Below are 17241 nucleotides of genomic sequence, written 5' to 3'. Positions count from 1 at the left end.
TAATAACTTTACAAAAAAAGAGTAACTGAAGATGAATTTTTTACTTTATGTAAAGAACTTTTGGACGATGAAATTAAATTTTTTCATTACTCAATCAACAAATAACATTGACAATAAAATGTTTGTCACATCTGAACATTCAAAATTGCTACACATAAGGATAAACCTGAATACATAAAAATTACATTTTTTCGACAGACGTAAATGAAAAAAAACATGAAAATCATGGAGAGAGTCTTGTTGTCTTCGGGGTTGCTCGATTATTATGGTCTATTCGAAAGATGATCGGTATCATAAGCGGGTTCACGCAGACAAATACATTTGTGTTCAATATCGAACACATAATTAAATTAAATGAAAAACCATGTCATTATCGGAATCGGAGCAGAAAATGGCCGTAACCCAATCACACTATATTCATACCAGCACTAGATAAAAAATGCGATGAATAATAAATTTTGATCGTGAGCTGGCAGTGAACGTACTGTGACTTGAGCACTCAGTGGAAAATTACCTTTAGGATAACGCTTCCAGTTCTAATATTGGGTCGAAAACACTAAAAATGTGTGTTTTCGATTGGTCCCGCTTTTATTATTTACATAGATAATATGTACAAACTTTAAAAAACGCATTTGTCACCTCAGTCTCTGGAATGAATTGCGAAGAAATTGGAGAGTGGAGCAATATCTGAAGATCTTACAGGCCATTCTATTGATCCCCTTCTACCAATTTAAATTTTCGCACACTTGTCGAGCAAAATGAAGGGGAGCACTATCCCGTTGAAATCAAATCTATCTGGTATATCAGGCTGATTTGGATTAAGTATAATTTTGATCAGTAATATTTTGATCGAATAAATAAGGTGCAATAATTTTGTTATTTAAAATCCCTTCCCAAACATTTATTTTTGTGAATGTTGTCATCCATCGGGGATTATTATAATTTGATTCTATTGCCGTACCATTAAAAAGAAGTAAACAATATTTGATTTGATTAAGTTTGGCCGCAGTCTGCGGTTGAGATTATCTTCGTTCAGCTTCTGTGTATATACCTAACGCTGCTTGTTAGCTAACATCATTATTTAAAATTATTTCAGAAAATGTTTAACCTGACCGTAGTCAATCTTTTACACTTCCTCTTTCAAAAACTTCTTGAGTTGTCCATATTCAATAGAAGTTAAAATTTATCTCTTGGTTTGGACAGCAATTATAACAAGTCTTTTATTTTACTGACATCTACTTTTTCACCCACCCTGTATAGTTTCTATTTACTGCAAGAAAAAATTATGAACGACCTGATTTTCAAATGAGTTTGTTCCATATTTTAGTCGTTCACTGTATTTGGAATATTATGTACGTTCTAATCAGCATTTTAAAGATCCAATGGTAAAAACTAGATGTAACTACTATAACAATATCTATTTTAATATGGTGTTGGTTATCTCCCGCATTAAGCTTCTCGATTTAATGCCCAAAAAATTAGTCGAATTATTTGCAAAAGCCAGATCGTGGATTCCGCAAAGGCCCTCTAAAATGCGGGCGTACGAAGAAAATCATCCGTGTAAATATCAAATCTACTAAACAGTCGCAACCACCAAAGTAGGGAACCATTCGACTTTTGCCGAACGATCACGGAACGCAAGCGACGGGTGACTAAAATCGACTGCGAAAATGCTTCAGTTCTAGTCGATTTCTCGCCATATGAAAGTCAAAGCTGGTGTGTGTGTTCTGCTAAGTACGTGAAAATTTAAGAGTTAACATGAATAAAAATAATACGATGCTTTTTTCGAATGCAATGAAAAGTATGGTCTGTTCATAGATATAAGAAAGTGACCATTTGCTTTTGAATGGGGTGGTCATTAACATACACTGCAACAAGATTACTATCTAAAGTTTCGGAATTTAAATTCAGGTAAAATTGTGGTCCGTAATAGAAAATAATTTTATACCTACCTGTCTTTAATATTCTTTGCTTGGGTATACTACTTAGTTTAAGTTTATTAGTAATCATTCTTATTTCGTGTGTTGAATTATGCAAAATATGTACGAGTCTAGTGTATCTCAGGAGATGCTCCCGCCCAAATGTAGAAAACACTATTCTATTGAGACTAAGGAAGTTATAAACAATGTTTATTTGACTCTCATTGAACGTGGTGCTAGCAAGCAAGCATCTTTAGAAGAAACGGCCACATTGATGAAAATTCCAACATCAACTGTATGGAAAATTGTGAATAATCTCATTTCAGCGAGGAAAAAAGAAGCGATGCTGACATTTTCTCGAGTGTAGATGAAAGTGATCAAGATATAATGCGGAGTAAAATTTAGCAGTTATACGAGAAACAAAGCGTGCCTACATTAGATATCTTAATTAGGAGGCTTGAAAAAGATGAAACCGGTGTTAAATGTGGCAGAACTACCTTATGGAAGTGTATTCAGCACATGGGTTTTAGATTTTAAAAAATTGGCAAAAGTTTTAATGGAATCTTTTAGAATTCGGAAATGGCGACTAATATCTAGAAAAAATGGGGATTTATAGAAAACACAAAGGCCAATTATTTACTTGGATGAAACCTGGTTCGACACTGATGATACCCCGGAAGGGTTGGGTTGACTCAACTGATAAGTGTAAAACAAACGGGCCCTCAAAAAGAGGTAAAAGAATAACTATTTTGCATGCTGGCTCTAAAGATGGTTCGATTCCAAATTGACTGAAGACACCACCGTTGATTTATTTGAAAGTTGGTTTAAAAACAAACTAGTTCCAAACATTCCTCCTAATGGCGTAATTGTAATGGACAATGCAAGTTATCACAGTAGACAGTTGACTAACCCCTTCCTCTTCTGACACAAAAGCAACAATCCAAAACTATATGTATAATAACGACATTTATTTTCACGAAGATTATACCAAAAAGCAATTAATTGAGGTTCTACAAAGCTTGAACCTACAAAAGGAAAACGTCTATGATAATAATGCAAACAATCTAGGGCATACAGTTTACCACTGTATATTTAATCCCATTGAGCATGTTTGGCACCAACTGAAATCTGCCATTCGTCGTAACAATGTGTTAACTCCAATGTCGTCAAACGTATAGAAACCGAAGTTTTTAACATCCCTTCTCAAAGTTGGGCAAATTCTGTTAAACATATAGAAAAAGCAGAGCAATCGCAAATCCATACTGCAAATAATATAGAACAAATAATAATTCGAACAGGCGATGATAGCGATAGTGATACTGATATATTATGTGAATAATTTTAAGTAATTTAAATAAAGTAAGTAATAAAAATAATTTGTAATTTTATTTTAGATTTAAACATAAATACATACATAAATAAATAAATATTGTTTAGTATTATTCCAGAATCCACAAATAATTAAATTCTAGGTAAAGTACGGACCTGGCCATATTTCATTCTTACAGCTTGCCCGGGTCTTTCCTTAATTCGTATCAGTTAGTCACGTTCTTATATCTATGAACAGACTTTACCCCTGCTTATGGAACTCAAGAGAAACGCGTCTTTCCATATCAGTTGAAGAACTTAAATCAAAGATAAAACACCTGCTCCGGTTATCATTTTCAAAACATATATACTGAGTCGCTTGCGTTTTCAATCGGCTTTGGTACTGCCTTATCTAATCGACTTGCAAAAATTGATTGATCTTTGGTCCACCCAGGACCCACCGTCGTTGACGTCTCAATCACTCCACCACCACTATGCGGCGACCACCATCAGACCGCTTTTAGGTGGGATCTCCAGGTGTATGCCGGTGCATCTCTCCGTCGCAGCGGTCGTAATTAGACCCGAACGCGGCACCGGCCACCACGCGGCCTCGTGGGTGGATGGGTGGGGTGAGGGCGGTTCTCCCGACGTGGTGGGGGCAGGGGCGTGCGCGGAGGGCGGCCCGAAACGGTCGCGCCGACGGTCGCTCCTCAGTCGGGCTCAGTATCGCGTCAGTCGATGTTGCCGCGCGAGTCGCATCCGCTGTGAACATCAAAAACATTTACGTGCGTCTGATATCTATATCCCTCACGTGGTGCCGCCTGGCTTTGGCAAAACGTTTGTTATCGTCGCGACGATGTGCGTCCCGACGCCGGACTGAACCCTAGCAACACTCGGCCGGTGGTGCGTGGCGTTTAATTTCTTTTGGCAAACTTTGTCGTGTCGTCTCAGGTGAACAGAGGAAGGATGCAGCACGCGACCGGATCGCCGCAGCAGTTCTGCCTGCGCTGGAACAACTACCAGACGAATTTGACGAACGTGTTCGATCAGCTGCTCCAGAGCGAGTCGTTCGTCGACGTGACCCTCGCCTGCGACGGCCACTCAGTCAAAGCCCACAAAATGGTCCTGTCCGCGTGCAGTCCCTATTTCCAATCCTTGTTCTTCGAGAACCCGTGCCAGCATCCGATCGTGATCATGCGGGACATCAAGTGGCCGGAACTCAAAGCGGCCGTAGAGTTTATGTACAAAGGCGAGATCAACGTGTCGCAGGAGCAAATCGGGCCGTTGCTCAAGGTGGCCGAGTCGCTCAAGATCCGCGGCCTGGCGGACGTCAACGGTGAGCAAGACATCGCCGCCGCACCTGGTACCACCGGCGAGCTCACCGCCAGACCATCCTCGAAGCCCGCTCCACCGACACCGACCCCCACGCTCGATTGGGATCGATCCCAGCAACAATCTTCGTCGTCGCAACAGCAAACGGGCACTCAAGACGGGGGCGGTGAGCGGGCGAAAAAAAGACGTCGCCCCTCGGGCGAGCGTAGCAATCTAAACAGCCCCGCGGAGATTGGCGCGGAAATGGCAGAACCGCCGGCGTCGGTGGAGATGGCGCCGGCACCGCCTGCGACCCCCTTACCGCAATCGGGTGCCGTGGAACCGCTCCCGTTGCCCCTCACTTTGCCGCCCCAGACCCAGGTGTCCCACGGCGGGTCCGCCGTAACTGACGACATGGAAATCAAGCCGGGAATCGCAGAGATGATCCGCGAGGAGGAACGGGTGAGTACGCTTTTTCTTTTACGACCCTCGAAACTGGGGCGACGAGAAAGTTAGCGCGCGCCTGTGGTTTATTTACGCCGGGACCGGCACACGTGCGAAACACGTGAATCTGGCGTCGACGTTCGAGGCGGTTTTTTTGGTTTTCTTCGCGTTTCTCGGCAGAAGAGTTCGTCCACGTATCGTTTGTTGCGCTAGGAAAGATTGTTGGGTTTGAAGTTTACCCTGTTAAGGATTGTAACGATTGTAAATAACGTATATTTATTTCCTTAATCCCTACTGTTGAGCAAGGGTTAAGAACGTTATTTTTTCTACTATCGCGTGGAAAACAAAAGAAAGAATTAGAAAATTGTAAAGTTAACTTCCTTATTGTTAATATTAATCGTATACTTCGACCAGAATTATAGTGCTTTTACAACCGATCCCGTGATTAACTTTGCCTACTCTAATGCTCCTAAAAGAGGGGACAGGATTCTCCTCAGGGAACCTATCATTGATATTGAACAATTACAATTCGGACTTTTTACTTCGGAGAATGTGTTGTAAGTGTGGAGGTAAACAAAAATTATCCGTATTTGTCTTAGCTACATGGCTATACCATGACCAGAAATATTGTGTTTTTACAATCGACACCGTGATTAACTTTGCCTACTCTTTATTACCCCAAAACCTCAGCGCCTTATAGAACACCCTGCCGAGCACACCCTAGGACTTTATCTACCTACACTAACAAGTGGGATATAAGTATGTTTACAATCTTGTTCGCCGAGCAATTCTTGAAGCATGTAGTTTATTTATTACGTTCTACATCAGTTGTTTTCATTGTTGCTCCTACTTCCAATTCCGAATTGCTTATAAATAAATAAATATATTATAATATAAATTCTGCTTTGTTTTCCATGTCTTCTTCTAACTGAGGAACATCTGCTTCATTACACGGTCTCCACATTATAAAGTGTTAAAAACAGGAACCTATCAAATAATGTTTAATCGTCAGATTCTAATAAATATTTATCTGTATTCTGGTGACGTACCTCTATATTACAAGACACAAAAATACAAGAAGAAAAATGTTGTCAATCGACAGGCACACAAGACAAAAATGATTATTTTCAAACTTACCTATAAGATAAATAGAGTACTATTCAGTGAAAACAGCCCCGCAGGGCCAAAGCTCGAGAATCAAATATATAAATACGTACTTGCTGGAAGGATCACAGTCAAATACCTGTGTAATATATACGAACATATTGCGATTTGGATTAAGCTATAAAATAAACGCTTCTACTTATTCGAAAATACCCCGCAGCATCAATTTTACGTTTCAAATAAAAAATTCAACAAATGCACTATATTTTTGGTCCTACGCGCGTTTCGTGTACTGATTACACGGAACGGTTCATGTGTGTTTTGAAAAACACGTTATGGTGTGCAGCTTTTCACGACATCTATTTAGTTTTTCTACATTGCAACCAGAGTCCCTTTGACGGAAACGTAACTTGTTTTCTTTTTATCGTTTGTCTTTTTGTCTGCAATTTTTTTACCAGACTGGTAGGTAAATGGACTATAATGTAGTACCTAATTTGTGGAATTTAATAGATGGCCAACAAATAATTTGTTACAGTATTAGAAGTATGATATAAATCTTCGAGAAGCCTATTTCTAAAATTTTGATTTTACAGCAGTCCGCCTTAGTTAAGTCCGAGGTTAAATCGCCTTTAAATAATAAACAATTTGAAATTTGATCTGTTGTAGTTGCATTTTTTGGAATGTTAACTAAACTAATCCTTCCGATTGTTGAACTCACTTTTTTTAAGGTTATAAGTGGTAAGATATATAAGAAGTATTTTCTCTGGTTTTTTTCTAGTTCACTATTTTTTTTTTCGCCAGAAAATTAAGAATTGTCATCTAAGTTGCTATCTAAATGTGTTGACCGTATCATTTTCAATAAAAAAATCTTAATCAAACCTGGAAAAAAAATGGAGGAGAAAGTTTTTGAGAAAACGTTTTAAAAATATATTTTTATGAAATTTATAATTTTCCCACTTAAAAAAAAATGTTTTAAATTTTTTTTGCTAAATAGTTTCTTAATTGCGGCAGAATACAAACAAAAATGCGAAATGTTTGTATAATCTATAAAATCTGACACCGATGAATTCTTTGTGAAATCTAGGAAATCATGGGTTGGTGTGAAATTTGGCGCACCATTTTTGGATGCTGATTTGTCCCTCGGATAAAAATAAGAACGTGTGATCGATTATTGAAAAAACTGTGTTTTTACTTTGTCGTTACAATCAGTGGACAAGTATCGAAAACAAAAACAAAACTCAGAACAGGTTTGGGTGTGTTTTCAGTTTTCGTTTGCTTTTTTGAGTTCCAAGGAACACAAACAAATACAACAACAGTAAGGTTTAGTTTTTTTTTTCATATTTATAAATAATATTGTTAAAACTACCAGTCTTTTGAACCATTGTACCAATTTTGAATGTACTTTTAAGTACGAATACAAAAAAGTGTTACTTAACACGTTTGATATTTGAAGGTGATGTTATTTCTGCGCATATCACTTTCTTCTGCACTTCTTCGTGGATAAGAACACAACCTATTCCACTAGCTGTTTCTTCAGAGTTCTATGCGTTCTACGACTATGTAGTGGTATGTGGTTAAATATACGTGCAAAATATTGTGTGGTGATTGGAAATAAAAATGAAACCATAGCAAAAAACTGTAATAAAAACGAGACAAAAAGGTAAAATACAAATAAATAAATAAAATAAAATAAAATAAATAAAAAAAACAAAGTTTTTTACTAGACCTGAAGAGCTCAAGTATTTTTTTTGCTTCAAAATTTTTGTAATATAATTTGGTATCATTTTGCGTGCAATTTTTAATATGATATTAATATTTTCGCAGCCACTGCCTCTCGAAATATTTATAAACTTGTTTGTGTCAATAAGAATGAGCTGCATCTGTAAAATGTATTATCAAATACCCAACTCGCAACATCATATGTTGTTCGGATTTTTTGTTTCTTTTGGAATGGACAAATTTTAAAACAACACCAAATGGATGAACTTTGGTGTCGCATGAATGCCCAAGTGATAAAACACTTGCAAGCGGAGATTTGGTAATCCAAGTTGTTTAAACTGGATTAATAAATTAATAAATAAATAAAAATTTGGATTTTTAAAAATGGAAAAAAATGCGAAACCATCCAAGGAAGCAAGAAGTAACATTACTTTAAATTGAATTGGGTAATCCAGGTTATAAATTGCGTTATCAGATATTTAAGCTGCTATAATAAATTGTTCGCTTGTTCTTCACTTAGTTCTTATTTAGTTCTAAATAGTTAAATTTTGCAAATCCAAAAATCATATTATCATTACATATATTTATTGTCGAACCAGATTCTTTTCATAAAAGCAAGCAAATCGCATTATGGTGTCAAAATATTTTATTTATTTATTTAGTTAAAACATTTGCGTTGCCATTGTCGCTGCTTTCCAGTGTAAAATATTTTTGTGTCATCTGTGTTTTATGAACTTCTGTTATTGAATAAAACACTCTTTCTTTTCCAAATTAAATAATATTCTTTTTTAATTGGTCGTTTTTTTTTTGTTATCGAAAATTTATTATTTTTTTATTGTCAACCTCTTCAATATTTTTTTTACCGATTACATTAAGGTGCGTCAAACTCTTTTGTAAGTTTAATGTCCCATTGAAACGAATATCCTGACAAGAACTTCAATTCTATAAACCCGAACACCCTCGACCGGTTTAGAACAGATGTTAATATAATATTCCATCGATCCTACAAAAGAGGCGTCCGGTTTAGTTTTTCTGTTCACCCTAATAGAAATATATTATATATGGGGGCAAGCCCACCAGATATACCCCGTATACTCAATTGATTATTAATTATACTTTATATTATAATAAAGAAAATGCCAAATTAAATTCCCAACTTAATTTGAAAGCATTGTTCGATAATAATGGATTTTGCCTATCCGCTTTTTAAGCTCGGGGTCAATTTTTTTTGACGGGGTATTTTTTTTCGCTAGTTGTCATTCAACCTTACCTTGTTTGCATTTATATCTGACACCGACATTTATATATGTATATTATTCAGGCAGGTGCTAAAATATGTTGGATGAAGCAATTTTCTTGGTAATTTTAATAAGTGCTGCCAGCCATTAACATAATAAATTCCATATTAAATTTTAATCATAAATAACACGCTTACGGATTACACTTTGTACTTAATACAGAATACAGAATATGTCAAAACAAATGCGTAAAACTTAAGGGGGTGATTTCGTGATTAAAATAAAGCGTGGTTTGTTATATGAACGTTGGGTCAAAAACCAACCATTAGGGAAATATCGCGCAACAAGTATGACGGAAAAATAATGTTTTTAGTGGTTTTTACTTTCATAAAAACGAAGATAGATATAACAATAACATACTATTATATATATTTTTTTTATTTAGTGGAGTGGATTGAATTAGTTTAACGCCATCATTATTCTGAACTAAATTTAAAGAAGAATTTACGCAATGACATGGAAATAAATTTCGAGGTTTATAAGAAACTTTTTGTCTCTTGAAATTTTTTCATAAAACTAACTCCTTATAAAAAAATAAAATGTTAAGAATTGCATTTCGGCATTAATGAAATTCACCATTATTGAATTAAAACTCTTATTATTGAACAATTAGATGATTGGATAATAAATGTTTCATTTGACTAGTTGTGTTTTGTATTCGATGTCAATGTCAGATAAATCAATAATAAGAAACGCCTTAAGAAGGGACAGCAGCCCACTAGATTTCTTTTTATTAAATAAAAGTGATACTGTGTTCGTAATACGTATATTTATACGTGTATACCTAGTTAGATAAATATAAAATTAATTTGACAAAAAACATTAAATTTTATGATTAAAAAAAAGCAACAGACAAGAAAGCAGTGAATAAAAACTTGGAAAAATTCCTAATATTAAAATTATGTTTTTTGAAATTTGGTTTTAAAGAATTATAAGAATATGATTATAAGAAGTTCATACCATTTTTGGCTATCTGAGCTATAAGTTCTCCTTATGACTGACTATTGAAATATGTGTTGAAATATATTCAGCAAACGTAAAACTAAAAAAGGCAAAATTATATTAGGGATCTTGGAGTAATGAGAACGAGAGATCAAAGCAAATTTTGAAATTCATATTGAGAATATAATAAAAAAATTGGCTTTATTAATTTCAAATTTTACATTAGGAGTTGTTAGATACTTATCCATTATTAGCTATGGGGAATTGGATTATTTTTTGTGTCAATTGATGTTTATTTATTTTTATTGGAATTCCGGTATTCCTTGAAGAGGCAAATTGGATATCACAAACCCACAATAATTTATTATAAAACACGTATTATTATTAAATACTGATAGATAACACTCTACAATGGCAAGATGTTATTTAAAATATTTTGATCGAATTTGACTGGTTAATTAAGAAGTTGTCAATTGACGGCCAATTACGACAAATACGACTCGTGCTATTTCGCCTTGAGTATGCTAGTGCGATATAGGGCCCCCGGTATCATACAGTAATATGTTACAGTTATTTGCTGGGAGAACAGTTTTCATTGGTTTAGTCGTACTTTATATTGTTTAATTCCTCTAAAACCAATAATTTCACATACAGTTGCTAGGACGTAATAATAGCTATTTTGTGTTTGTCCCAAGTCTTTTTTTGTTTGCGTTTTTAATTTATTTAGTTTCATTTTTTTGATTAAATCAAATTTTTATTTATGTACGCTTGCACATCACCTAAACCCAGGGTAAAATAGACATAAGGCGAAGTCAGAAAGGTTAGGAAACACCCTGCTTCTATCTATAGGGTAGCCTTCAAGTTGTGATGTTCGCTCATCATATTGCGGTACCTTTGTTGTAAATAAATAAATAATTTCTGAAGTAAAAAAATATGATTGACGTAATTTAAACTAATTGCCCTGTCTAAGTAAAACAAAACCGTTTAAGAGTAAAACAAATAACCATATGGGAATAACAAATGTAGCCGTAATCGGCCCCGTTAAAAAATAAAATATAACACGTCCTGATGGATATAAATTAAAATACAAAACTTCATCCGGATCGGGCGTAACTCGACTTTCCCACATTTTGTTCCAAAAAAAAAAAGAAAAAAATGCCTGTACCGTTTTTCCCGTATTTTTTCACCCGATCTCATATATGCCGTACCACCACATTAAACTACTGTAATTTGCTTCCGTCGTTACTTGCGTCTATATCGAAAAGATCTCATGAAGATTACTGCTTCGAAGAAATAAACTAATAGCTTCTATCTCCGGACTAAGTACCATACATACATAATGAATGAGACAATTATATTGCTGAGAAAATTATCGCGAAACAAGGAAGAAAGAAGGAGAAAAAAACGACCGAAACAATAAAACATAATTAAATAATTTTATATTATTTTATGTATTAATGAGCGATGGAATTCATGAATCGTAATATTGTACCGGTAATTTTCTACGAATCGCCGTTTTTCTTTTGTTTGCTTTCAATTCGTTTTTAATTGTCCTTTGTTAAATTAAACGTTCCCAAATCAAAATAGTTTTCAATGAATAACACTGGGGAAAAAATGCCACACTGAATGTAATTATAAAGCTAGTACTAAAATATTATGCTTAAATCGATAACATTTTAATTAAAGCCAGTTTTAACAACTAACAAAAACTAATCAAGGTTTTAAATAATCGGAGAGGGCGTTTTTATTTAACTAGATTCTTAAAAGAATAAAATGGATATGAAAAAATTGATCCAGAAACGAAAATATTGTCTGTTCATAGATATAAGAAAGTGACAAGATTATTACCTAAAGTTTCGGATTTTAAATTCAGGTAAAATTGTTTGTGGTCCGTAATAGAAAATAATTTTATACCTACCTGTGTTTAATATTCTTTGGTTTGGTATACTACATAATTTAAGTTTATTTGTAGTCATTCTTATTTCGTGTGCGAATTATGCAAAATATGTGCGAGTCTAGTGTATCTCAGGAGATGGCTCCCGCCCAAATGTAGAAAACACTATTCTATTGAGACTAAACAATGTTTATTTGACTCTCATTGAACGTGGTGCCAGCAAGCAAGAAACTATATGGAAAATTGTGAATATTCCCATTTCAGCGAGGAAAAAAAAAAGAAGCGGTGCTGACATTTTCTCCAGTGTAGATGAAAGTGATCAAGATATAATACGGCGTAAAATTTACCAGTTATACGAGGAGCAAAGCGTGCCTACATTAGATATCTTAATTAGGAGACTTGAAAAACATGAAACCAGTGTTAAATGTGGCAGAACTACCTTATGGAAGTGTATTCGACACATGGGTTTTAGATTTAAAAAAATTGACAAAAGGCAAGTTTTAATGGAATCTTTTAGAATTCGGAAATGGCAACCGGAATATCTAGAAGAAATTAGGATTTACAGAGAACAACAAAGGCCAATTATTTACTTGGATGAAAAACCTGGTTCGACACTTATGATACTCCGGAAAAGGGTTGGGTTGACTCAACTGATAAGTGTAAAACAAAAGAGGTAAAAGAATAATTATTTTGCATGCTGGCTCTAAAGATGGTTGGATTCCAGATGGACTTTCTCTGTCTGCGAAAAATATTAAAGATTTTTCTCTGGATTACCATGAAAACACCACCGCTGATTTATTTGAAAGTTGGTTTAAAAACAAACTAGTTCTAAACATTCCTCCTAATAGCGTCATTGTAATGAACACTGCAAGTTATCACAGTAGACAGTTGAGTAAAACCCCTTCTTCATGTGACACAAAAGCAACAATCCAAAACTACATGAATAATAACGACATTTATTTTCACGAAGATTATACCAAAAAGCAATTAATTGAGGTTCTACAAAGCTTGAACCTACAAAAGGAATACGTCTGTGATAATTATGCAAAAAATCTAGAGCATACAGTTTCTACCACCTTACCACTATATATTTAATCCCATTGAACATGTTTGGCACCAACTGAAATCTGCCATTTGTCGTAACAATGTTTTTCCCTGTGTTAACTCAAATGTCCTCAAACTTATAGAAACCGAAGTTTTTAACATCCCTCCACAAAGTTGGGCAAATTCTGTTAAACATATAGAAAAAGCAGAACAATAGTATATCCATATTGCAAATAATATAGAACAAATAATAATTAGAACAGGCTATAATAGCGACAGTGATACTGATATATTATGTGAATAATTTTAAGTAATTTAAGTAGGTAATTAAAATAATTTGTAATTTTATTTTAGATTTAAACATAAATACATACATAAATAAATAAATATTGTTTAGTATCTTTCCTAACAAAACTCCAAATAATTAAATTCTAACCAAAGTACGGGCCTGTTCGGCCATATTTCATTCTCACAGCTTGCCCGGGTCTTTCCTTAATTCGTATCACTTTCTTATATCTATGAACAGACTATACCTGTCCGAACTTCTTTATAATTGTATTGTATTCTAACAATAAACTTTTATTTAATTGAATTAAAATAAATTAACTTTAATATTAATATGATATATTTATATGATATTTTTTCGATAATAGCGGTTGAATTTTTTATCAACATTGCATTCACTACAAGTCTCTACACACACTCCCATATTCATGCGGGTAATTGGAAAAACATTGTATAGTTGGGCAACGCCCGCGACTGGTTTTGGTGCAATGGAATCTGAACTAAAATTAATTTTAAATAAGGAAACCGAGAAGGTCAATTCAGGAGACAAATCATATTGTTAATTATGATAAAAAGAAAGGCAAAATGTGGGGGATGTCTTATGGCAACCGCTTGTCCGTGTTCAAACTTGAAATGAAATAATATAACTTTTTATATAAAAACTTTTATCACCAAACTTTTTGTATTTTTTGGCGTGTTAAAGCTTCACCCATATGATGGTGTCTTGATGTTACCATCCCGTGTAAATAAGTAATGCTTCCTCCATTATTTAGTTATACTTTTCTAATTTCCAAAATTATTCTATTACTTCCTAATAAATTTCGTGTGAGCGTTTTGGTTAGTTTGAGACGGTTGAGATTCGCCAAAGGTATGCATAGACTTTTGTGTAGAGGGTTGAATAACTATCCGAACAACAATCAAAAGGTAGCTTAACACCCCACTATTTTGTGAATAGTTTTCAAATTTGTAATTAAATGTATGACCGTATTACATGGATAGTAAGCAGACCTAAATTTGAAGACCGCCTTTTTGGAAAGAAGAGTAATGAAGAAAGGAATGTTGTACTCCTACTGCTAAAAAAATTTGTGGGGTTTAGCCGACTTTCGGTCTCTCGCAGCTACACCTAATGATCAATCAATGCCTTTGTTATGTTATCTCGCCACCGAAGTTGTTGCATTCTTCTGGACATTTCGTTTATTTTATCAGTAATCCAAAATGATTCTTCCAGTTCTTTGGTGGTTGCGGTTATGGTGTTCAAATCAGTTTTGCACTGTATCGGAGTATTCGTGATCTTATACGAGCCCTAACAACTGAATGTTCGGACGATGTAAAAAAAGATGAAAAAGGCATTTAATTTTTTTTTTGCTTTGTCGATTGAATAACCATTTTACCCATATTACCCTAATTATCGTAATGAATTATTTTTTATTTCGCATGGATTACATAGCAAAATAACGGAAACACCAAATTTGCTGACAAATAAATATTCGGACGCGAATGTTTATAGACCAAGAAATCAATGCTACAGTTCCGAGTTGTATCTTTCAAGTTTGTATAATACTTGATAAGAAAATGACGCGTGGTGTTGCAACAAACAAAAAAGTGCGAGAAATTATCATATCTCAGTACTGCAGAGGTATTTCAATGCAAAAAAATTCAAATGACTTGAGTATTGCAAAATCAACAGTCGCGGATATTATAAAAAAGTATGGAGAGACAGCTATTGTTAGCGTTCGTGGTAAAAGTTCAGCCCGACCCCGTAAAACCACTGAAAGAGGTCGTCGTATTCTGGGCAAGATTTGTAAAACTAGCAGACGAAGCATTTTACGACAAATTCAAGCCCAATGGAATCACGAGGCAAAGTTAAATGTCTCCAGGGAATGTTGTAGACAATGGATGCATAAGTCTGGCTTGAGTTTTTATAAGGTAAGTTTATAATTTTTCCTGTTTCAATATAAAAATTATTAATATTCTATGATCTACTTTTGTAAAAGGCAAAGGAAAAACCATTATTAACGTCTATTCAGAAGAAAAAACGTTTGGATTGGTCAAAATCTAAAATATCCTGGACAACGGAAACATGAAGTAACGTTATCTTCAGCGACAAATCAAATTTGATGTGTGTGTAGGCGATTTTCGAAAAAAGGTGATTCGTACAAAATCAGAAGGCTTTCACAAAGATTGTCTAAAGCGCACGGTAAAATTGCCCCAGGGTGTTATAATATGGGGGTGTATGAGTGGTAAAGGTGTTGGCAACTACAAGTTCATTGATGAAATTTTATCAAGCAGTTTGATTCTATCAATAGAACGAACTTTTGGAAATGAAAATTTTATATTTTAACAAGACGGTGCGTCCTGCCATACTGCGAAAACAACAAAAAAGTGGTTTGGGGACCATAATATGAAAGTGGCCATCAGCTAGCCCCGACTTGAAGATTATTGAAACTTTATGGCATCGAATGAAAAAGACTTTGCGTAACAATCTTCAGCGTACAGTTCCAGCATTTAAGACAAAAACCACTTTCACCCCCGAATATTGCAAGACTTTGGTATATTCCATGACAAAACGCATAAAAGGTGTTATTGCCGCGAAAGTTGATTTTACTTCTTATTAATGTTCGATTTAAAATAAAAGATTTAAATGCGTCCAGATATTTATTTGTCATCAAATTCGGTATGTTTTTCATATTTTGTTAGGTATTTTATGTGAAATAAAAAAATAATTCATTACGATAGCACTTTTTGGTATAAAAATAAGTGCGCGATTTCATTTTTCAATCGAAAAGGCAAAAAAAAATTAATTTAAAATAATTATAAATATGTTTTCTTATTATTTCGTACATCGTCCGAACAATTAGTTGTTAGCGCTCGTAAGAGCCTGCAGGGCTTAGAGACACGTTACTTGCTTGTATTCGGTTATTTATTTGCTGGGATGTTCGCTTCACATATTGTTGTTCCAAGTTCCTTAAATTCCAAGGACCCTTTCGAAATTCTATTCTCCTATGGTAATAATATGACCAATTCGATCTCGACTTTCGGCATTACATTTCGTTTGCTTCTCATTGCTTTAGAGCCTTATCGTCTGTGCTTCTCTTCCTTCTCAAATTCGATGAAAGTTTTCCCCATTTTTATTTTTCTATTCTGCGGCAAAGGTCACCATTAGGTTGGTGGAATATTGAAGTTGGTGTCTGCGTTCCTGATTATGTATTCCGGAGCTATGTAGGCAATCTTCTGGTTTCCTCCTGCGTCGTTCATCGGTTTTTTTTTTTCGAACGATTTAGAGCGTTTCTGAGAAACTTTACATTGTGTTACTGTAAAAATTTTAGTTTTCTTTTTCGTCGTCGTCGTCAACAATTCATCTTTACTTGTACTTGAGGAACACTGATCTTAATTTAATCCGGAATGAAGATGTTGCGACTTGATATTAGCGGGGCTTTTTTTTTTGTGACAAGACGTATGATGCTCGCAATACTGTTGAACCTGTAACGTGCTGAGTCCTCCACTGAGGCCTCCACTGAGTCTACCGACGTGATAATAGGGATACCAATGATCAAACATTAATGGATCATATATCTAGCGACCACCTCACCGAAATCCGGTATTTGTACTGGTACTGCTACATATATTTCTGGCCTAATAATGAAAAAAAAACAAATATTTATCATTGAAATTGGTTTTATTGTTTTTCAAAATATTCTCCATGGAACAAATCTTAGTTTCTAAACAAGCGTTTGAACGCATCAACCGCTTCTTATTAGGTCATTAGGTGCCAAATCATGGCTGTACAGCGAATGGTCCTTCAATTCTATGTTTTGACTGGTTTGGACTTTGTTTTAGTTGATGTGTGAGAGGTCTCATTGTCATGATGAAGTTTGCCTCTTCTGCTTATTTTGACGAATTTTTTCGATGACTTCTGACAAATAAACGGTTGTGTACCATTCAGAATTGACCGTCTTACGTTGCTCTAACGCCA

The 17241-nt window shown here is 34.8% G+C and overlaps 1 protein-coding gene across 4 annotated transcripts in view; it reads left to right on the top strand.

The window, feature by feature from the left end:
- The first annotated feature begins 3940 nt into the window (after positions 1-3940).
- Positions 3941-17241, top strand: part of LOC132707056 (protein bric-a-brac 1-like) — a 491329-nt gene continuing 478028 nt past the window's right edge. For 3 of the 4 annotated variants that reach the window (XM_060678705.1, XM_060678703.1, XM_060678702.1), the window contains exon 1: positions 3941-5000. In XM_060678705.1, the coding sequence (XP_060534688.1) occupies positions 4194-5000 (807 nt within the window). In that variant the 5' untranslated portion in view covers positions 3941-4193. The remainder of the gene's footprint in view (positions 5001-17241) is intronic. The other variant, XM_060678704.1, reaches the window with a different exon arrangement.

This window comes from Cylas formicarius, unplaced genomic scaffold (genome assembly GCF_029955315.1).
Source record: "Cylas formicarius isolate icCylForm1 unplaced genomic scaffold, icCylForm1.1 PGA_scaffold_9__14_contigs__length_23061073, whole genome shotgun sequence".
Taxonomy (NCBI): domain Eukaryota; kingdom Metazoa; phylum Arthropoda; class Insecta; order Coleoptera; family Brentidae; genus Cylas; species Cylas formicarius.
Note: the sequence above shows the minus strand (reverse complement) of the source record. Positions and strands in the feature narration are given on the sequence as shown.